We start from the raw sequence: 18,604 nt of genomic DNA, 5'->3' as shown, positions 1-18,604 counted from the left end.
TCTTTCCGCCAGCACAGCGGAATTGCAATGCCTGATCAGTTCATCGAGCAGTGCGAATTGCAGGCCCCTGTTTCAATAGAATGATAGCATCGCCAAACAGTTTCGAGGTCCACGGTAAGGTTGGTCATAAGGATCGGGAGCGTCTTGCGAGAGCGGTCACTCCAGATCTGGCATACGCCATCATTCTCTGCCTAACATCTCACGTCTGCAGTATTCAAAATCCTCGTCTCCATGCAACCGTTGATACATACTGTTTAGAACTTCTTCGGTCTACAACCTCAGGGGCTTTGGCCGCTCTACCGAGATCACGCTCACGCTCACGTTTTGCCCAGGTCACCCTGAAGAAGCACAATCATGGCAAGCTACGAAAGTATCTGTCAACCATCCCGATCAATCTTATTGAAGCTTTTCTAACCAGCACTCGACTAGTTGAGCATGCGATCGACCCTCCCAGTACCAACCCCAGCGAACGACCCCGGCGTCCAGACCTTTCCACCTTCTTTTCTACCCTCTCGCAGATAACTCCAGACACCTCCGTCCCTCGCACTCGCCAACACGCAGTGCCAGTCCCCAATGAAGTCTCCGCTGCCTTCCGCAACCTCGCGGACGCATTCGGGGTCATGCGTCGCGATAGCGGAGACACAGACTCTGAGCTCCTAGACTCACTCATAGAGTCCCTTATGAGCTCGGCAGAAAGACCACCAAGAGAAGTCGAAGGAGTGGACGAAGAATACATCGCGGGCTTGGAGCGAGTCAGCATCAAGAAAGTCAGAAAAGAAGATGATTGTCCAATCTGTGGAAATCCTTTTTCAGACGATCCACATCCGCTGCTCGTACGCCTTCCGTGTCATTCCAGTCACATCTTTGATCTGGAGTGTGTGAGGCCGTGGTTGAGGCTAAGAGGAACATGTCCATTGGATAGGGTAGATCTAGGGAAGAGGGAGCGAGAGAGAAAGAAGAAGCATTTGGAGGATATCAAGAAGAATGCTAAGCCGGAAGATGAGGAAGAGGAATGGGATGGTCTGTATGGATAAGCTCCTCGATGCCAGGCTACAGAATAATATCCTCTATCTTGTGTGCCTCAGCTTCCCAAGCCCGACGCCTTTCTTCTCCCTTGGTGCCCTAGACATGATTCATACAAGCATTCTCTTGCCATGCTGACAGGGAGCTCAGTGGAGTAAGGACACATACCTGCTTTATTTCAGGTGTTGAAGTCAGAAGAAATTGACTGAACGGATTCGTACAGCTTGATTTGTCACTAGGCTAACTCGCCGCCATATGGACTTGAAAGCCCACCAATATATCTGTTCTCATGTATCGCAGAAGCACAGCCTCTTCAAGCAATCTTTGTCAATTAGCTGGTCCAAACGTTAGATTCAGACCCTCAAGATGGAATGCTACTACGGCGTGTATGCTGCTTTGGTGTTCCTTACTATCACCATTATTGTTGCTGTTATCAGCTTTTGCCTTATGCATTTGAGAGTTAATGTGCATGTATCTAGTAACTAGGTATTGATACTAGGATAAAACATGGGCCTTACTGGGGGTTTTTTGGATGCCGTTGAAAGGAGGTTTTGAAATGGGCATTACCGAGGGCGTTAGTTGGGCGTTGATGGGAGATTCAATGAAGCTGGTCAACCGCAGGCATTGAAGAAGAATGATAGGTGGACACAAATAGGTGGTGTTGAAGGCATAACTGGAACGTAGTCACTACGGCCTGCAGTCATAGTCGTGCCTTTAGAGACGAGGTCATTACGGGACGTACGTTGATGATCATAGTGGAGACTTCCATTCCCGGAGAGTAGCATACCGCTTAGGGGATCAGCGCTTCAGTCAGTCTGAAATAATTTACACTTCCTTTTCACCCACCCGGACTGAGAAAGCAGGAGAATGGTGAATAGACCTTGAAATTGGGCATCAAGAGCGGGTGTCATTATATCAATTCTGCTTGTTAAATATTTACGCGGCAGGCCAGCAGCGGAGCTCCATCACCCACCCATGTGCCAACACTTGACGGTCGGAAGTGCAGAATGCAGTCCCCTGTCACCATCATCGCCCACCAGTATCAATGTGTGAGGTCGGCGTGCATAACACAAGCTGTCCGCCTCGCTGCACTGTTTTTCCCGCGTCTTCCACCTTTTCCAGACACGAAACCGTCAATGTGGCAACTTGTTTTTATACTTTATCCTTTCAACCTCTGGCACCGCTCTTTAGAGTGTTCCTTGTCATTCATTCTCACCCAAGCACTTCCTTTGATCACCGTTGACCAACATACTCGAATTGTCTAGTACTAGCTTTTATATGTGAGGTGTATGAAAGGTTGAGATCTGTTATCACTGATCCTTATTCCTTTTTCACCTGCTGATATATGAGTGAAATTGCAAAGATTGTCAAGTCCTCAAGTCGCCTCCTGTCGCTTGATCCTGTAAATGTACGTACAATGTGGTCTGATTCAGTCTTAAAAGACTCTTGCTATCTTCTTTACTCTCCGAACTAAATCTTTCTCCCGTCCCATTTGACTCCATTGCTCCCTTCTGTTGCATTCTACGCATCAAGTGATGTTAATATGTAGAACCTGCATCTGCTTGTTTCTTGATACACTTTCCAAACATCAGTCTGCAGTGAATATGATCATGGTGTCTCAGTGATATCCTTGCTACAAGACATTACAACATTTTATCATATATCCCCTGATTTTTGGAGTTTTCTTTAGCTCCAATTATCAAGTTGATCACTATTCTTCGAGTCAAGGCTTGACTTGAAACCATATCACAGATTAAACCGTAAATAAGCATTTGGCAAGCTATGAATCAACAACAACAGCAGCAGCGTCGGCAGCAACAACCACTACGACGACAACAACAACATCAGCAGCAGCAACAAACACTGCCACTACTGCGACCACCACCACTACCACCACCACAAGAACCCGGACAGCAACAGCAACCACGACAACAACGACAGCAAACACCGCCACCACTGCGACCACCACCACAGGAACCCCGGCAACCCCGGCAACCACCGCCGCCACAAGAACCCCTGCAACCTCTGCAACCCTTGCAGCAAACCCAGCAACATGTAGACCAAGAGCAGCACGAAGAACAACGCGTACGGCGAGAGGCAAAACGGCAGGAAGCTCTGCTTGTAGAACAGCGTATACAGCAACAGTGGCTACAATGGCGGGCCTCAAATAAGACACAAAAAGAACTTGCTCTCCTTTTACATTTCGATCAAATAGAACGTGTAAGAAATCTATGGTCAATCTACCACCGAGATAGAAAGCGAGTGAGCCCGCCCGAAAATGCCGATCTATACCAGGATCTAGGTGCGTGTCTAATTGCCCACTTGTATCCAATATCCCGTACTGTCATTTCTCTAAATACAAGTGACTAACCTCTTTCGTTTTCATCTTCTACAGATCAAGCAATATGCCGAATAGTGACTGCCACAGCGACGCCCGATGAGGCGGAAATATTTGTCTTCTATGTCAATTGGCTACCTGCCCTTGCCTTGTTCCGATCTTACTATCAATTCCAGACGTATCATGATCAGGGGAAGTACTTTGAAGCGAACAGACTGGCGACTGCATACTCTCTGGCTTTTGATCTCGATCCTCTACCAGCTTACTTTTTACGCGAAGAGGATAGAGCAGCAGGCGGGCCTGGAGGTGGGCGGGGAGGGGGATCTGAGGGAGGATTTGAAGGGGTATCTGGAGGAGGCAGAGGTGGTGGACGAGAAGGTAGGCGCGGAAGGGGGCCATGGACCGGACCTGGAGTGGAGGAGGGAAGTGGACGAGGAGGTGGCCGCGGAAGAGGGCCGGGGGTTAGACCAGGAAGTGGACGAGGGGGTGGATCTGGATGGGAACGAGGATGGGCACCTGGATGGTGACAAGGATGATCTTGGGTTTCGCCGTTACGAATTTCATATGGTAATTGAGAAGGATGCGTGCCACTAGCATCTTAATCATGGATGTCGCAACCTAGCGACTAGGACAAGCCTGTGGTGTAGAAAGAATTCTCAGCAGTGCTCTGAAAGACAAGCATGTTGTAAGTAACTTTAGAACCCGAATCTTGACCGCGCCTTAGCACCCTGTTGGGTTGGCTGGGTTTGCTGCCTTACTCAGTAATTAGTCACCCGGCTCAACTTCGGCTAAGCCTCTGCTCAGGCCGCAGCGTCACTCGAGTCCGAAGTTGTCCACCTACCATCCCGGTACTGCCCACAGGCCTCAGCCTCACTTCACCCATACTCAGTCCCACTGCTGAGCCCCTGGCTATGATTAACGAGCCATAACTTGCCCGCGTCTGTCGTCTCTAAATTTTTCTGTCAGTTCTACGCGAAGGTCTGGCGGCCTGGTACTCAGAATGTGTAAGCTCGCGAGTTCTCATATCTAGTCAGGGCTCGCAGGCTTGGCGCCTGTGTAGCTCTGGTTAGTTCGTTCGGTTAGGTTGCGGTGTAACAGTTGTTCTCTCTCTCAAAGAGCTCTGTCTTCAGAGATCAGAGTGTCATCTTCAGCTTCAGATGTATAAATGGCAAATTTCTCTTTTGAAAAATAATAGATTCTTTAATTCGTTAATATCTTTTTGAATTTATTTTATTCCGTGTCACTGAATGTGTTACTTCTCCTTATATTGGACATGCGAGCGTTGCCAGGGCCGAAGGATTCTATCCTGCTGACCACCGGGCCGGTCAACCTGTCCCATCCAGATGACGCTCGGACGTTATGTAGACGAAGAAGCCAAGAACAACAGCAAGTCCGGGGCGAGCTGAATCTTAGTCCCGCTGAAAGGATGCCGCCGCGCGCCTCAGCATCTCTACATAAGTCGGACTTGTTTCCCTCTTGCTCACAACGACACCACCATAGTGGTAAGCTGCAATAAAGGAATCTGCGGCTCTCTTTCAACGATCAGCATGGTTCTACCCTCTCAGCTTGGCTTTCTGGCTACACTTGCGGCACTCCTGAGCTGTTCACCAGCAGCAACCCTCCATGTCCCAACGATATATACACGAGCTTTGGACGGGCCAGAAGCTCTCAGCGGGTCCTACGACTATGTGATCATAGGCGGGGGTACAGCAGGCTTGACTGTTGGAGATAGACTGAGCGAAGATGGCAAGAGTAAGTCAGGACCAACGCGAACCCGGCACCATCAGCCTCCGTACTAATCTTCTATCTTAGCTACAGTACTTGTGATTGAGAATGGCGAGCTTGGTAAGCAATTTTCATTCACAGGCCCTTCTCGGTTCCAGATCCAGGTACGTTGACCAATTGCGCTCTAGCTGACTCGGATGAAATCAACAATGTTCGTGACCGGGTGTCATGGAACGCCGAGCCTTGGTGGCTTTACAACATTACCTCCGCTCCAAACACGGAGCTGGAAAACCGGGAATCAGCCGTCATCATAGCAAGTGTCACTGGCGGCGGTTCTGCTCTCAACGGCATGCAGTGTGTTCGGGGCACGACGGATGACTATGATAGGTGGGGCAGCTTTTTCGGCGGCAGCTCTACTTGGTCTTGGGATGGAGTCCTGCCGTACTTCATAAAGGCGAGTCACTTCTTCAATACTGAGTGACGGTATTGTTGACATCTGGTCTTTAGGGTTTGCATTTCCAACCACCACCCAAAGAAGCTGCAGACCAAATGCCCGGCATCAAGTACGATGAATCTTATTGGGGCACCACCTCTAGATTATACGCAGGATGGCCGTCGTTCCAATGGCCGGGAATTAGTGAGAAGAACAAGTGTGGCTGCATTCGGAGATAATGCTAATTCACTGTTCGCAGAATACCAATTTGAGGTGTTCACAAAGCTGCCAGGTGTTGGCGTTCCTGAGGACAGTGGAGCAGGCCAGACAGGCGTCTACTGGTACCCGACATACAGTGAGCAGCTTCCAGATATACTCCCTTTCTGCTTTTGGCTCAAATTGCGCGCACAAATTGCCTAATCGAGCGCGTTTCTGGTATTCTAGCACCAGAAACACGATTCAGAATAACCCCAAGAATCCTTGTAACACTGAACGAAACATTTTACTCACTTAGAAATTGTAGTGGACGCTGAAGGTTCCCTCAACAGGTCGTATTCTCGAACGGGACACTGGGACGGTCTGAACCGAGCAAACTATCACCTCATCACCGAGTCAAAGGTTACCAAGATCGAGCTCGATGGAAACAAAGCCACCGGCGTCGTGTTCCGACCTAGCCAAGCAGACGGTGGAGATGACGAATTTACCACGGTGAAGGCGAACAAGGAGATAATTCTTTCCGCAGGTACTATCCACAGCCCACAGCTACTGCAGCTGAGTGGTATCCGTCCTCGTAAGCTGTTGGAGAGCGCTAGGATCGAAACCAAGATCGAGCTTCCCGGTGTCGGGCAGAACTTCCAAGACCACACCGCTCTCCATTTTGAGATTCAATGCAAGTTGGCACGCAGAAGTTCATGCCATTTTCGTGGAAGCTAACTCTACTACGCAGTCCGGAACTATTCCACCCGTCCCAACCGACGGGATGATTTTGATGACCCGGATTTCATCACATGGGCAGACGAATTGTGGGCCGCGAATCGGACTGGGCCATGGTCTCGTGCACTCTGGAACACCGGTGCATGGCTTGGACTGCCAGTGGTAGCGCCCGAGGCATACGAATCTATTGCTGCTAAGGTCGACGCACAGAATGCCGCAGACTACCTCCCGACCGGCTCAGATCCGACCGTGATCGCAGGATACCAGGCGCGGCTGGTCAGCCTGGCCGAAGCAATTCGACGCAGCAACAACGTCTTCTACAGCCACTACTTCTCGGGTGATGAACCCGTCAACTACTTCACCTACGAACATCCGCTGAGTCTCGGCACCGTCAACATCAACACCTCAGCTCCCGAGTCCGAGCCCATTGTCGACTACCGCACCTACAGTAACCCGGTCGATTTCGACATCATGTTGGAGCTGGCGCGGTTCCATCGCCGCATCAACGTAGAGTCGCCACTCCTGGCGCAGTTCGACCCCGTCGAAACATCACCCGGCTTGAATGTGACGGCTCGAGAGGACTGGGTGGCGTACATGCGGCGGAACACGGAGCCAACCGCGATGCACCCCACTGGCACCTGCGCCATGATGCCGTTGGAGCTGGGAGGTGTGGTCGATGAGCAGTTGAGGGTCTATGGTGTCGAGGGGCTGCGCGTCGTGGATGCCAGTGTCATGAGCGTCATTGTTGGGGCCAATCTTGCTGGGACGGTGTTCGCGATTGCGGAGAAGGGTGCTGATCTTATCAAGAACGGAGCCGAGCAATGCAGATAGCACCTACCAGGAGAAGTTATACATGATTTATCTATATGACTCGAAGATACTTGAGTTTGGCTGAGTTTGGCTGAGTATGGCTTAGGCTTGACTCCGCCTGCCTTCAGTCCGCTTCAATAGTTTTTCATCAACTCTGTCATCAAGAAGCCTCGAAAGGTGCTGTAGATAGATCTGGGAACGTTCAACACCAGGAACAACGGCTGCTTACAATGGTAGCTGCCTTTTTTCCTCAAATATTGCTCGCAGAAGGGCAGCACGGCAATATTGGATATCGTCAGCGCCTTGATCCCGTCTCAGGAATGATCAGGCCCATGCTAAGTACCAATCAGGTGCCCTCGCACGAGCATGGACGTTCCTCTCACTCAAATAATGAATGAGCGGGAACCATATTTCCGGCTCGTGAGTCTATCCCTTCTCCCTTCGAATGCGTTTGCATGACTCCGGAACCCTCCACGGAGAAAGAAGATGCTACATGGTCCGTATCTGGGTTGGCAGAATCAACATCGTGAACACTCGAATAGCCGGGCGACATTGGGCCGAAATCCGGTGGAGACCCGTCTGTTTCAGCAACTGTTTCGGCAATTATAAACACGCGAGCATTGATTTCGACTGCGAAAGGGAGCGGAACGGGGGTAGAGAAGGCGATTCTCCTCCTTCAGCGAACGAAATCTAGGAACAGCTCGGTTGATCATTGCTCAGTCCCACAATCGTAATCTGGCCCTCTGTTTTCTGGAATTTTGACGTGCAAGAATACTGCAGGACACTACCCTCAGGCCAGTCCAATTGTTCCATGAGTCAGATCAACAGTTTCGCCCGAGAATTTGGCCAGGCTGTTCAAGGCTGCTCGGAGCCTCTAACGGAAAGCTTACCCAGTGCCATCCTGCTAGGTTCGCTGTCAATCCACCAACGTGGATGAACCAAGGACCACGGGTTAAAGGTGTCGTTGCAGTATCGGTCTGAAAATACGCCCCAGGAGCGGTCGGACGAAGTGAGGGGGCATTCTAATGGTTATAGCAGCTGGAAGGAACCACTGGGTGTAGGATGAGATGGTCGCCGAGTAACTCTGGTCGCGACCTGGGGCAGGTTAGTTATGAGCAGATGGACATGAATCTAACATCTTATCAGAAGCTCTTACATTGTGGATAGCTACCCAGATTCTGATAGCTCCAGTAGTGACAGATTTCTTCATCGCTGGGAAGAGACATGTAGACTTCCACCCATTGGTATCAACAAGGTCCACAGCCTAACCCCACGAGTGCTGAAGTTCTTCTCGCATACCGGTAAATTCGCAGTCGGCGGATGCGTGCTGGCGCTGCATAAACCTCGAGCACAAACTTTCATAGAGCGGGTTGCTGACAACAAGCTTGTCGATCACAACATAGTAGTAATCCAGCTGAGTTTTGTCGGATTGGAGGGGAACAGCGTCCAGGAACTTGACTAACTGCATGGCTGAGCCACGATGTGGGGCTTTCCGGCCGAAGGGCTTTGGCGCCCAGGGAGCTATTCATGCGAACTTTTGCATCTTAGATTTCTAGACAGCTACACACCACCAATTCATGCATTCAGCTGATAGCGCTCCACAACGAGCCATCGAATTCTGGTGAGGAAGCATTATGATAGGTCCATCCAGGACGTGGATAACACGTAGGCACTACCCTGAGTCAAGAACTGGTTTCACGGTTGTGTCTGATCAGTCAGGCGTTTTCAAGCAGCCCAATTGTGAGCAAATGGCCTTTCCAAAGATTGCCAGGTCAGAGACCCTTAATTTTTAAAACGGAACTTGGTGTGAGCACTCACCACGGTGCCGGGAAATTCTCTCAGAGCCGCAGCTACCAACCTGAATGGCCAGAAGACTGCTTTACCTTCCGATCCAGCCCACGGAAGTCCTCCGGGTATCTTGCCGGCCAGGAAGAGATTGTAGAACAGGTAATGAGGTACGCTTACGGCAAGCAGCATCAACGTGTTGAGAATGAGAGACACCTCCAAGTCAGGTAAGTGTTGTAACAGCATCTCGAGGGAGTGCTTTGGACGCTTCGAACACAAGGGATGAGAAGATTGGTTCTGTATTAGCTACTGTGCAATCTATCCAAGAAAAAAATGAAATACAAAGTAGAACCTGCAAGAGCATCCACTTCCCAAAGACGGTAACACAGCTGACAAATTTGAATAAGACGGTCTGCAGCGATGGTAGTATTGGCTGATAAAAGCCTTGGAAAGCTGCAATACTATCACTGTTCGGCCGAGTCACCAGGGGGTGTCTGAATTCATTTGACACTATTTGCGCCGAAATTTAGCCGAAATGGACAATTGTTACTCCTATGTACAAAATCATCGCCATTTCACCACAACGATGACCTTATGGCTTTCCCATCCGAATTTGCTAGAGTTCTGCATCGAGAAGGCATCTCAGCAATACGCGCTTGAACCTCCTGCATTGTAATTTTGCTCCATTCGTCTTGCAAGACCTCTTTGAGCTGATCAAGATTATCCCATCTTCTTCTTCGAATTCGCTGTTTCAAAATGCCCCAAATAGCTTCCATAGGGTTTAAATCAGGCGATTGAGCAGGATGAACAAGTACAGTTATCCAATTGCTATCCTTGAGCTGTCTAGCAATGTTAAGCTCAGATTTTGTACCATGAGAAGGATCATTATCCTCTTGTAGAATAGCATCCTGTCCATAAGAGATTCGTGCGTTTTGAATAGCTCTGATATAGATAGGTAGTGTGATGGATGGAGTATCTCCTCTGCCATGGCGCAGGAAATACACGGGACCAGCCACGCACTCGGATGGCAGCACTCGGATGGCAGCGCCGATGGCGTATCCACAACGGCACGCGGAACTCTTGCCGTCAAGCTACTATGCCGCCGATAGAGGCATCCGTACGGCACGTGGCTCCCCGTACGAGTACTATGGAACCGGAGATTGATACGACCCCTTTAGGAAAGTACAATCTCCTCCAGAGGGAAGCTACCGCTTCTGGCCCTGCAGATACTCCGTCGGATCCTCCGCGCAGGTTAACTAGTAGCATCCCTTGTGTTCGATGGAGGAGTATATAGAGTAGAGCGCTGGCCGCACTGTAGATAGACTCCTCAGCTTACGTTTTAGCAATCTATGGACTATTGACTTTTTCTAGTTTCGAGCCATTGCAGGTAGAAGGCGCTCAGTATTTTTGAGTCATTGAATTACCCTTGGGTTTCATTTTAACTGCATGAGGTAAAGTAGCCTCTTAATTAATCAAACGCTGTTCAAATTACTTATTTATTTCATATTAATTCTTACGCGGTTTGCCAGGTCTTTTAAGAGGCTTAAGATAATCGTTTTCATTATTATAGAACTCTAATTTTTTAGCCTTTAAATACCAATTAATCCAAGCAGTAATATAAAGCTTTATTCCCTTTTTCTTAAGTAATTTCTATACATTTTTAAGCTTATAACAAGTACCTTGTTCTTATAGAATATACTATTGAAAGACCTCTATAAGATTAATATATACTTTATCTATAAAATAGATTTTAGCCTAAAATTTATTAATACTTTTGTTTTGATGCACTGCTTTATACTCTTTACGCTTTTTCTTATTATTTAATGAGACTTGTTTGATTCGTACAGATTTATAGCGTCGTGCGTGATTTGTATGCTGTTAGAGACTTCGTTAAAGTGTACGAGTCTTGCAAGAAAGATTGAAATGCTGAATTTGATGCTCATAATGCTGATTTCGAACAGGATTCGAAGGAGAAAGAAGGCCGTAAATTTGCTCCTTTATGAGATTTGAGGGGCGCCCTAGACGCTTTAAGAGCTTTCAGGTCCTTCGATAAGCCGGAGATCCTTGAATCTGACGTTTCTTGAGCCAATTAGCAGCAGTTTGGTGGCTAATGCCATGTTTGGCAGCAAAAGAGCGAAGAGATTCTTTAGAGTCTATTCGAGAATCAAATGCTTCAAAAAACCGGGATTTTCGCACAGTATCAGCTTCTCTGTGCTTTATAGCCGTATTCGGAGTAGCAGGAGGACTCATCTTGCTGAATTGATTGAGTAACTTTGTGTAGAAAACGAGTGGTTGAATTGTTAACTGATTCGGCTAAATTTCGGCGCAAATAGTGTCAAATGAATTCAGACACCCCCTGGTGGAGTCGTTCACAGGGATGACGTCTGCGTTTACAGGGATGTTGTCTGCTATCCCTGCTCGATTCAAGTGTAAGCAATGATGTTCCTCGAATCCTACAGGCACCCATGTGACACATGCCGAGGCGCTTTCGATTGTCTGTTCTCCTCTCATAGGTCCTCGATGGATGCCACCCACACCAGAGGTCCTCCTCACTGGTCTGGGTAGCAGGCATAATCTGAAACTGCTGGCAATCGAAACAGAAATCTGTATTGTGCCGGAGGAGTGTCCAAGGATGCTAACTGTAGTATGGTGGCCTGGAGGTCGAGATGCGACCAATCAATAGTATGCCATTCGAACCGACTATGCTGCCAAGGCTTCATAGCGGGATCCGATGGACTTTGAGCTAAGTTGGTGAAAATGCAACTAATTACTTCGGGCGACCATGCTGCATCATGTTGTGGAATCCGACATCCATGCAGGCAACTTGGTCACCAAGCGGCAAACATGCAGCATCTACTGCTTCAGTTATATTCAAAGCGTTGGCACCCGGAAATACACAACCAGTCACCAGTCACCAACCAGTCTCACCAGTCACCAGTCACCAGTCACCAGTCACCAGTCACCAGTCACCAGTCGCCAGTCACCAGTCACCAGTCACCAGTCGCCAGTCACCAGTCACCAGTCAGCCATTGGTTGTCTTGCCTTCTCATCGAATACAGCTCTCGGAGTTAAAATTGTGTAGGTGGAAGACTCAATCTCTGGCTCAGGAACCAAGATGCTGGATCGTTGGGTCATCCTGCCACCTCTCTTGGCTTTGGCCTATTTTATTCTCAGTAGATGCCACTGGCGGTATCAGCTATACCATTTCTCCAAGCTGAATGACTGCCAAGATGCGCCTCATGAGGGATCATGGTTGGATTGTCACACCGGTGTCTTCAAAGCCATCACTCTCGGGCGGAATTTCCGAAGGAAGACGTCACTTGACTACACCAACCAGCTCTTTGAAAAGTACGGCAACACATATTCTACCAAAATTCTCGGTCAGAATGTGCTCTTTACCTGCGACCATGCCAACATCGACCATATCCTCTCTGCCGCCTTTGCCGACTACGATAGCTCCTCCACGAGAGCGCATCTTTTCGAAGCGCCCGCCCCTCGAGGAATCTTTGCAGTTGATGGACAGCGATGGAAGGACACTAGAAAGCTTTATCGCAAGCAGTTCTCCAACAACCGGTTGATATGTGATTTCGACGACCTTGAGCGGCATGTACAGAATTTCATCAAAAAGGTACCGGACAATGGCCAGCCATTCGACATTCATGCTCTCTTCTACAACTTAGGTCTCGATACTACTTTCGCCTTCACCGTCGGCAAGCCTGTGAATGCGTTGAGTTCTGATCAGACACCGGAAGAGAAGCAGATTATGGAAGACTTAGAATGCGTCAAGGAAACAATTACGCGAGATGCATTCATTGGCCCTCTGCGGCACTTCTATGACAGAGGTGCTTTTCTGAGGGCTTCCCAACGTCTCCGCAATTTTAGTGAAGCGTCTGCCATCCAGGCAGTCTACGACGCACAGAAGGAGCGCAATTCAGACCTTAAGCTATCTAGTGGTCAACAGCAACCATATACGTTCGTGCGAGGCCTGAGCAAAGAAATTGACGATGTTCCATTAATAGTCGACCAGTCGGTGAGTGCCCTGCTTGCCGGCGTAGACACTATAGCAGGCCTGCTTTCGACAACTTTCTTTCTATTGGCACGGAACGCTCGAGTAATGCAGAAATTGCGCGCCAGCATAATAGACAATGTCGGGCACGAGCGCCCAACGTACGACCAACTCAAGCAATTGACATATATGCAGCAGGTTTTTAATGAAGGTATGGGAGCGACTTGATGAAAACTTCTGAACGAATCCATCATGGAACCATGGCTGATACGTATAGTGCTGAGACTCTTTCCTCCTATTCCGTTCAACCACAGGACTGCTAACAAGAATACCTTCTTACCCCGTGGGGGAGGGCTGGACGGCAGCTCCAAAATCTTTGTGGAGAAAGGTGTTCAAGTTGTTTTCTCGACATGGGCCAGTCATCGCATGAGCGACGCCTTTGGGGAAGATTGCGATGCATTTGCCCCGGAGCGATGGGAAAAGCTGCGGGCACATCCACTCGGCTTCGCGCCCTTCAGCCGCGGTCCAAGAGTCTGCCCTGGTCGTGAGTACTATCTATCATCTATCTATCTCGTCCTTGCGTCGGCACGGACTTCATTCTCAAAGGGGGTTTTCGCCAACTAATTGACCTCGAAACCAGGAAGGTTTGCGTTTACCATAGCCTCGTATATCTTGACACGCCTAGTCCAGCACTTTTCGAGAGTAACGAGCTACGATGCGCGGCCGTGGCGCGAGCGTATTGGCCCCACCCTTGAAAACGACAATGGTGCCATAGTTGGTCTGAGTCGGTAGATTCCGGGATCGATCAATCAATCAAATGATGTCGTGTTTGGAGATAAAGTTCCCTGGCACTTGATAACAAGAATCGCTTACTACGGAGTATCTACCCATGATGAAACAGGCGCCTCCTTTGCCGCTTTCGTGCCTAGTTAGACAAGATAGCTGATCTACCGGTCTCGTATTTGTTGATGATAAGCTTGCATTGCTCCACCGCTTAGCAGAATAGCCTTGTTAATCCGCGCGGCAGCCTACGTCGTAAGTCGTGGACTTGTTTGATATTCGCCCTCTCTCACCAACAGAAAGAATTGGTGGCCCGCCTGAACTCACATCTTGCTGGTGCAAAGACGGCCAGCAGTTCTGTCGATGGGAATCTGCTATAACTACACTTGGCCGGGTTACCGAGCCACCAACATACTTTACTAATGCCTCCGGGCAGCCCTTGGCAGCTACTATTTGTATGCTGGGTGGGTATCTTCGTGGCCATGAATGAGCACAAGTACCATGAACGGATGCTACAGACCTTTCCAAAGGTGGAAACCCATCGCATGGATCCTTCCACTAGATTATCGCGATTGCGGGCGTTGGTTATACGGCCCTGATACAGGCTATACCCGCGCAAGGCACAAGCATGCGCGGAGGAATTGCACAAACGAAATACCATTTCGCGCTGCGGCTCAATCAGCTCGATGGATCTTTTCGCACCTTCAGATCAGGTACCCACTGGACGCTTACCAAACAGCTCTATTTTAGCAATGACAAATCTAAGTCCGTTGTGACAGTTTCGCGACTTGACGATCCAGCTGTCGTTTGACAGATGTGGTAAGTAAGGTTGGCTCTGCTGGCAGGGCTTCTCCAGCAATATTTCCCTGTGTTCGAATGCCGGGCTGAGGAGCAAATCGATCCAGATACTCATGAAATTATTGATCGAGAGCTCCAGCAGATTTGGTTTGCTCATCCTAAGCAAATTAAATCCACACGGGGCTTGCGTAGATGGTCTCGCATTTGGTCCAGATACATAAGCCTTCGGTTTGGTCATGGTTGGGTATATTCCCAACGCCACGGCTGAAAAGCAATGGTCACTGCGCTCTTCTGACGAGTCACTGCGGGTCACCATGATGATTTGACAAACCACCAGTTACCGGTACTAAGGCCGTGGTCTGGAATCTGAAAGTTGGCGTCTCACCGAGGATAGAGATTTGCGTGCTCCCCTGGTTACTTCACTAGTAGCTCAGAGTTGGTGAAGTTCTGGATGCCAAGCCGCGAGACTGGCATGGCTTTGCCGAGCTAGGCGCTGTTCCGGGTCGAGGCCCGGTGCAGAAATTCGTTGCCAATTACACCAAATTCGCAAAGTGGATCCACGCACTACAGCCCTATCAAACACTAATCAAAATACCTCAAATCTTGTTCGCTCCATCTCAGACTTACTGGAAACCGTCTACGAATTGATAGAAATCCTGCTTGGGGAATTAGAAATTTTCAACTTGCATATTGAGCGTGTGGTCTATTCTGGCATAGCCGGCAACGAATTCAAGACGAAATCCAAATAACCCCAATTGGAACATGCCTCCCGGCTTAATCACACCACGGTTTCTAATCTTTGCTTGCAGTTTCAGTCAGTAGGGATGCATCAATTAGGTGTGGTTTGAAACCCACAAGCACTGTGATATTGGTTGAGTGGTTGATGTGTCCCTTTTTTGGCAGCACTTGTGGCACAGCTTCAAGGCACCAGCCCGCAGTTTGAAGCCCCTCTTTGGTCAGATCTTCAGCATTTTCAGTTCCCAAATTGAGCACAAATTCAGCACTACTTTAGCAATATTCAGTCTCAATTGGGTTCGGAGGCGTCAAGACGCCCTTTCTGTTTCTCCGTCCTTAGTAACAGCCCAAGGGAGCCTACTGATACAGCACATCAGATATTTAGTTGCAGGGATCGTTGCTTGTTTATTGGAGTTGCTGCCCCACATCAGAAGTACAAAAGCACAAGCTGAAAAAAGCTTGTGAAATCTAGGCTTTTATACGAGTCTTGGCTTCCAGCTACGCCGTTCAACTACAGAGTAACTAGCGACTTTGTGCGCCTTTCCGGTCTAGTCTCCAGCCGCAAGTTCGGAGCATTGCGACGATATCGATATCTTAGTTCAAGCTGCCCAATCTCTCATATTTCTTGGAACCATTATACTCGAGTATAGCAATGATATAAGGTTAGAAGATTATCGCTGGCCTTCACACAGTTGAACCATTGGCAGAAAAGAGACTAATATACAACTCCGAATCATTAGGCTTCAATACCTGTTTGATTAAGCCTGATGCCACTGGAAAAACCAGTCCAGCGTGTTAACAGCAGGGCTCTTCTGCTAAAGCTGGTTCGCGTGAAGCTCTCCCCCACAAGGCTCAAGCCGTAAGTATGTGGCGCTGACACAATCTGTTCAGGACAGGACTGCCTTGTAAATGCTAAAATAGTGTGCTGCATTAGATCACTTGGTCAAGTGGGTAAACATACGGAGTAGATAAGGGTGAATTGGCCACTGCATCATAATCAAGGAAAACATACAGCGACTACGTGCCTTTAGTGTCGAGCTCAAGCTAATGTCATTTATGAAACACACGAACAAAAACATTATATCAAAATACCCAAGCTATACAGGGTTCAAGGGCTTCTACTTGTACGGAATGCAGGCATATGGCTGGAAATTTCAGTCTTAAGGTGACAAGTCGGCAGTGGACCCCCAATTTGTAACTTTGTACATTAACGAGAACGTATAGTTGTAGGAGCGTGGCAAGCCTTAAAGCCACCAATAGTTCTAACCAACAATTCAAGTCTGCTGTTCCCACCCACCAACATTGTCACCTCGCAGCGATGAAATGGCTAGTCTTCAAAGTGGCTGGCTGATCGAACTAGGCACTTGCTAGGTGTTAGGCAACTCACTGATATTGAAAAAATGATGTTTTGTGATAGAGATTCCCGTGCTGTGGCTTTCTATCAACCAGAAAGAGTTGGTGTCGCGCTCAACAGTTTGAATATGTCTCCGGGGACTCCAGTATATATATGATGTGATCGACCACCGAAAAAGGTTGTTCTACATCGACATCAGTGGTCTGCTTTTCCTTGGCAATACAACTGAGTATTTCGGAAGAAATCATCTCGTGTACCGCATCCGACTCCCGATTATACGCTGTGGATACCAACACACCACGCCATTGGTGTGGGACAATCGCAAGACCACCTGTAATCCCAGCAGATACCACTGTTATCACCATGGCGGCGTTAGATGTGTTGACGGTTCAACCGGAATCGAAGCACGCAAAGAGAAATGATGCGATCAAAGTCGTTCAGCAAGCCCTGGGAGACGCGGAACTAGCGACTCTATCCTTAGAAGACCTCGAAAACCCTCCTGAACCGTCCAAGGCCTCTCCGACGCCAACTGGGCCTTCCTACACCTGCGTGACCGAACTACCTGATCCCAGCTCGGTAGCCTCGATCCTAGTGGGATTCTTTGACCACACCCCGCGCTGGAAGCTAAACTCGGTGATCAATTTCGCCACCTACGCCCACGGCTATCCCACGCCGGCCGACGCAGTCTACGCGGCTAAGAAGCTCATCGAGGCGGCAGAGGAGTGGAACAGCTACAAAATAGGTGTCACGTTCAAATGGGTTCCCAAGCTCGAGGACGCTGCATTTGTGCTCGAGTACGGTGGACCCAAAGGCAACGTTCTCGCCAGTGCATTCTTCCCCAATAATAAGCCTCTGAATACGATGCACGTGTATAGTTTCGGTTTCGACAAAACGGATCAGGGCGGCTTCACCAATTTCGGCATTATGAAGAACGTCTTCTTGCATGAGTTGGGACATGTCTTGGGCCTGAGGCACGAGTTTGCGTTAACGGAAGGAGGGGCGGTCCGCTTCGGATCTAAGAACCCGGACTCCGTCATGAGCCACAAATTTCCCCCTGAGGTTCAGCCTTCCGACATTGAGGGCACGAAAGCCTTTCTTACTCTTCCCCCAGTTAGAGACTTTGTTCCGGACAACTGATTTCAATAGCTGGAATCATCACACTTGTTGTTCTGCTGTATGGAGATAGACGGACGATTTTGGAAAGGGAAAGATGGGAAGTAATCGGATCAGAAAACTCTTAGGAAATCGCTCGTTATTGCTGTAATTTAATACCAGAAAGAAAGCCAAGTTCTTTTCCACTGTGCAATTTCGCTGCGTCGATGGTAGCGTTAGTCAATCTCTTAAAGCAAGTGTGTCCACAAAGCTCTTACACATTTCCACACCCCTCAGATTTCAAATCCGGAAGCCCAGAGATTTCCCTGTTACATGGTGGTGATGTAGTGTTTGATCAGTATTGAATTCGAAGGATCCAGGGACAGTCTCACAAGACCACAGCGGTGGAGTATCGCTGTTGACGATACCAATTTAAGCTTAAATCGCGGGAAGGCTATCTCAATCAAGGAAGTGGGCCCATTCAGTGACACACTTACCACGCGGTATTGGTCCTTAGTAATTTAGCAGAAGTTATATTTTTTTAAGGATTGTCAGGAGGCTCAAATGACGATAATTCAGCCATAATTTGAACGTCATTTTCGTAAAATGACGCTTGAAATAACATAAGTTTATGGCTACATAATTGTTAGGAATGCCAAGAGCTATATAAGTGGTTGTGCTCCATGATCCGTAGATTCGGATCATTCTGTCCTTTTGGCGCAGTGGTCGGCGGAGGTCTGGAGCACCCTAACAATAATTCAATGTAGATTACAGAGTCATACATCAAAAGTC

At 48.6% G+C, this 18,604-nt stretch overlaps 5 protein-coding genes across 5 annotated transcripts; all 5 read left to right on the top strand.

Moving 5' to 3' along the window:
- Window positions 1-80: 80 nt before the first annotated feature.
- On the top strand, window positions 81-1,034 carry EPUS_08116 (uncharacterized protein; the record flags this gene model as incomplete). The annotated part of the gene is made up of 1 exon (XM_007802077.1): window positions 81-1,034. The coding sequence occupies one exon, from the start codon at window positions 81-83 to the stop codon at window positions 1,032-1,034; it is 954 nt and encodes a 317-aa protein (XP_007800268.1).
- Window positions 1,035-2,805: 1,771 nt separating this feature from the next.
- Window positions 2,806-3,955, top strand: EPUS_08115 (uncharacterized protein; the record flags this gene model as incomplete). The annotated part of the gene is made up of 3 exons (XM_007802076.1): window positions 2,806-3,325; window positions 3,419-3,667; window positions 3,723-3,955. 3 exons carry the CDS (start codon window positions 2,806-2,808, stop codon window positions 3,953-3,955), a joined length of 1,002 nt encoding a protein of 333 aa, XP_007800267.1.
- Window positions 3,956-4,908: 953 nt separating this feature from the next.
- On the top strand, window positions 4,909-7,283 carry EPUS_08114 (uncharacterized protein; the record flags this gene model as incomplete). The annotated part of the gene is made up of 6 exons (XM_007802075.1): window positions 4,909-5,113; window positions 5,174-5,206; window positions 5,275-5,473; window positions 5,594-5,874; window positions 6,034-6,357; window positions 6,466-7,283. The coding sequence occupies 6 exons, from the start codon at window positions 4,909-4,911 to the stop codon at window positions 7,281-7,283; spliced, it is 1,860 nt and encodes a 619-aa protein (XP_007800266.1).
- A 4,879-nt stretch (window positions 7,284-12,162) lies between these two features.
- On the top strand, window positions 12,163-13,677 carry EPUS_08113 (uncharacterized protein; the record flags this gene model as incomplete). Its single annotated transcript, XM_007802074.1, has 2 exons — window positions 12,163-13,264; window positions 13,331-13,677. The coding sequence occupies 2 exons, from the start codon at window positions 12,163-12,165 to the stop codon at window positions 13,675-13,677; spliced, it is 1,449 nt and encodes a 482-aa protein (XP_007800265.1).
- A 3,406-nt stretch (window positions 13,678-17,083) lies between these two features.
- On the top strand, window positions 17,084-17,857 carry EPUS_08112 (uncharacterized protein; the record flags this gene model as incomplete). The annotated part of the gene is made up of 1 exon (XM_007802073.1): window positions 17,084-17,857. The coding sequence occupies one exon, from the start codon at window positions 17,084-17,086 to the stop codon at window positions 17,855-17,857; it is 774 nt and encodes a 257-aa protein (XP_007800264.1).
- Window positions 17,858-18,604: the final 747 nt, after the last annotated feature.

This window comes from Endocarpon pusillum (assembly GCF_000464535.1).
Source record: "Endocarpon pusillum Z07020 unplaced genomic scaffold scaffold1470, whole genome shotgun sequence".
NCBI lineage: Eukaryota > Fungi > Ascomycota > Eurotiomycetes > Verrucariales > Verrucariaceae > Endocarpon > Endocarpon pusillum.
Note: the sequence above shows the minus strand (reverse complement) of the source record. Positions and strands in the feature narration are given on the sequence as shown.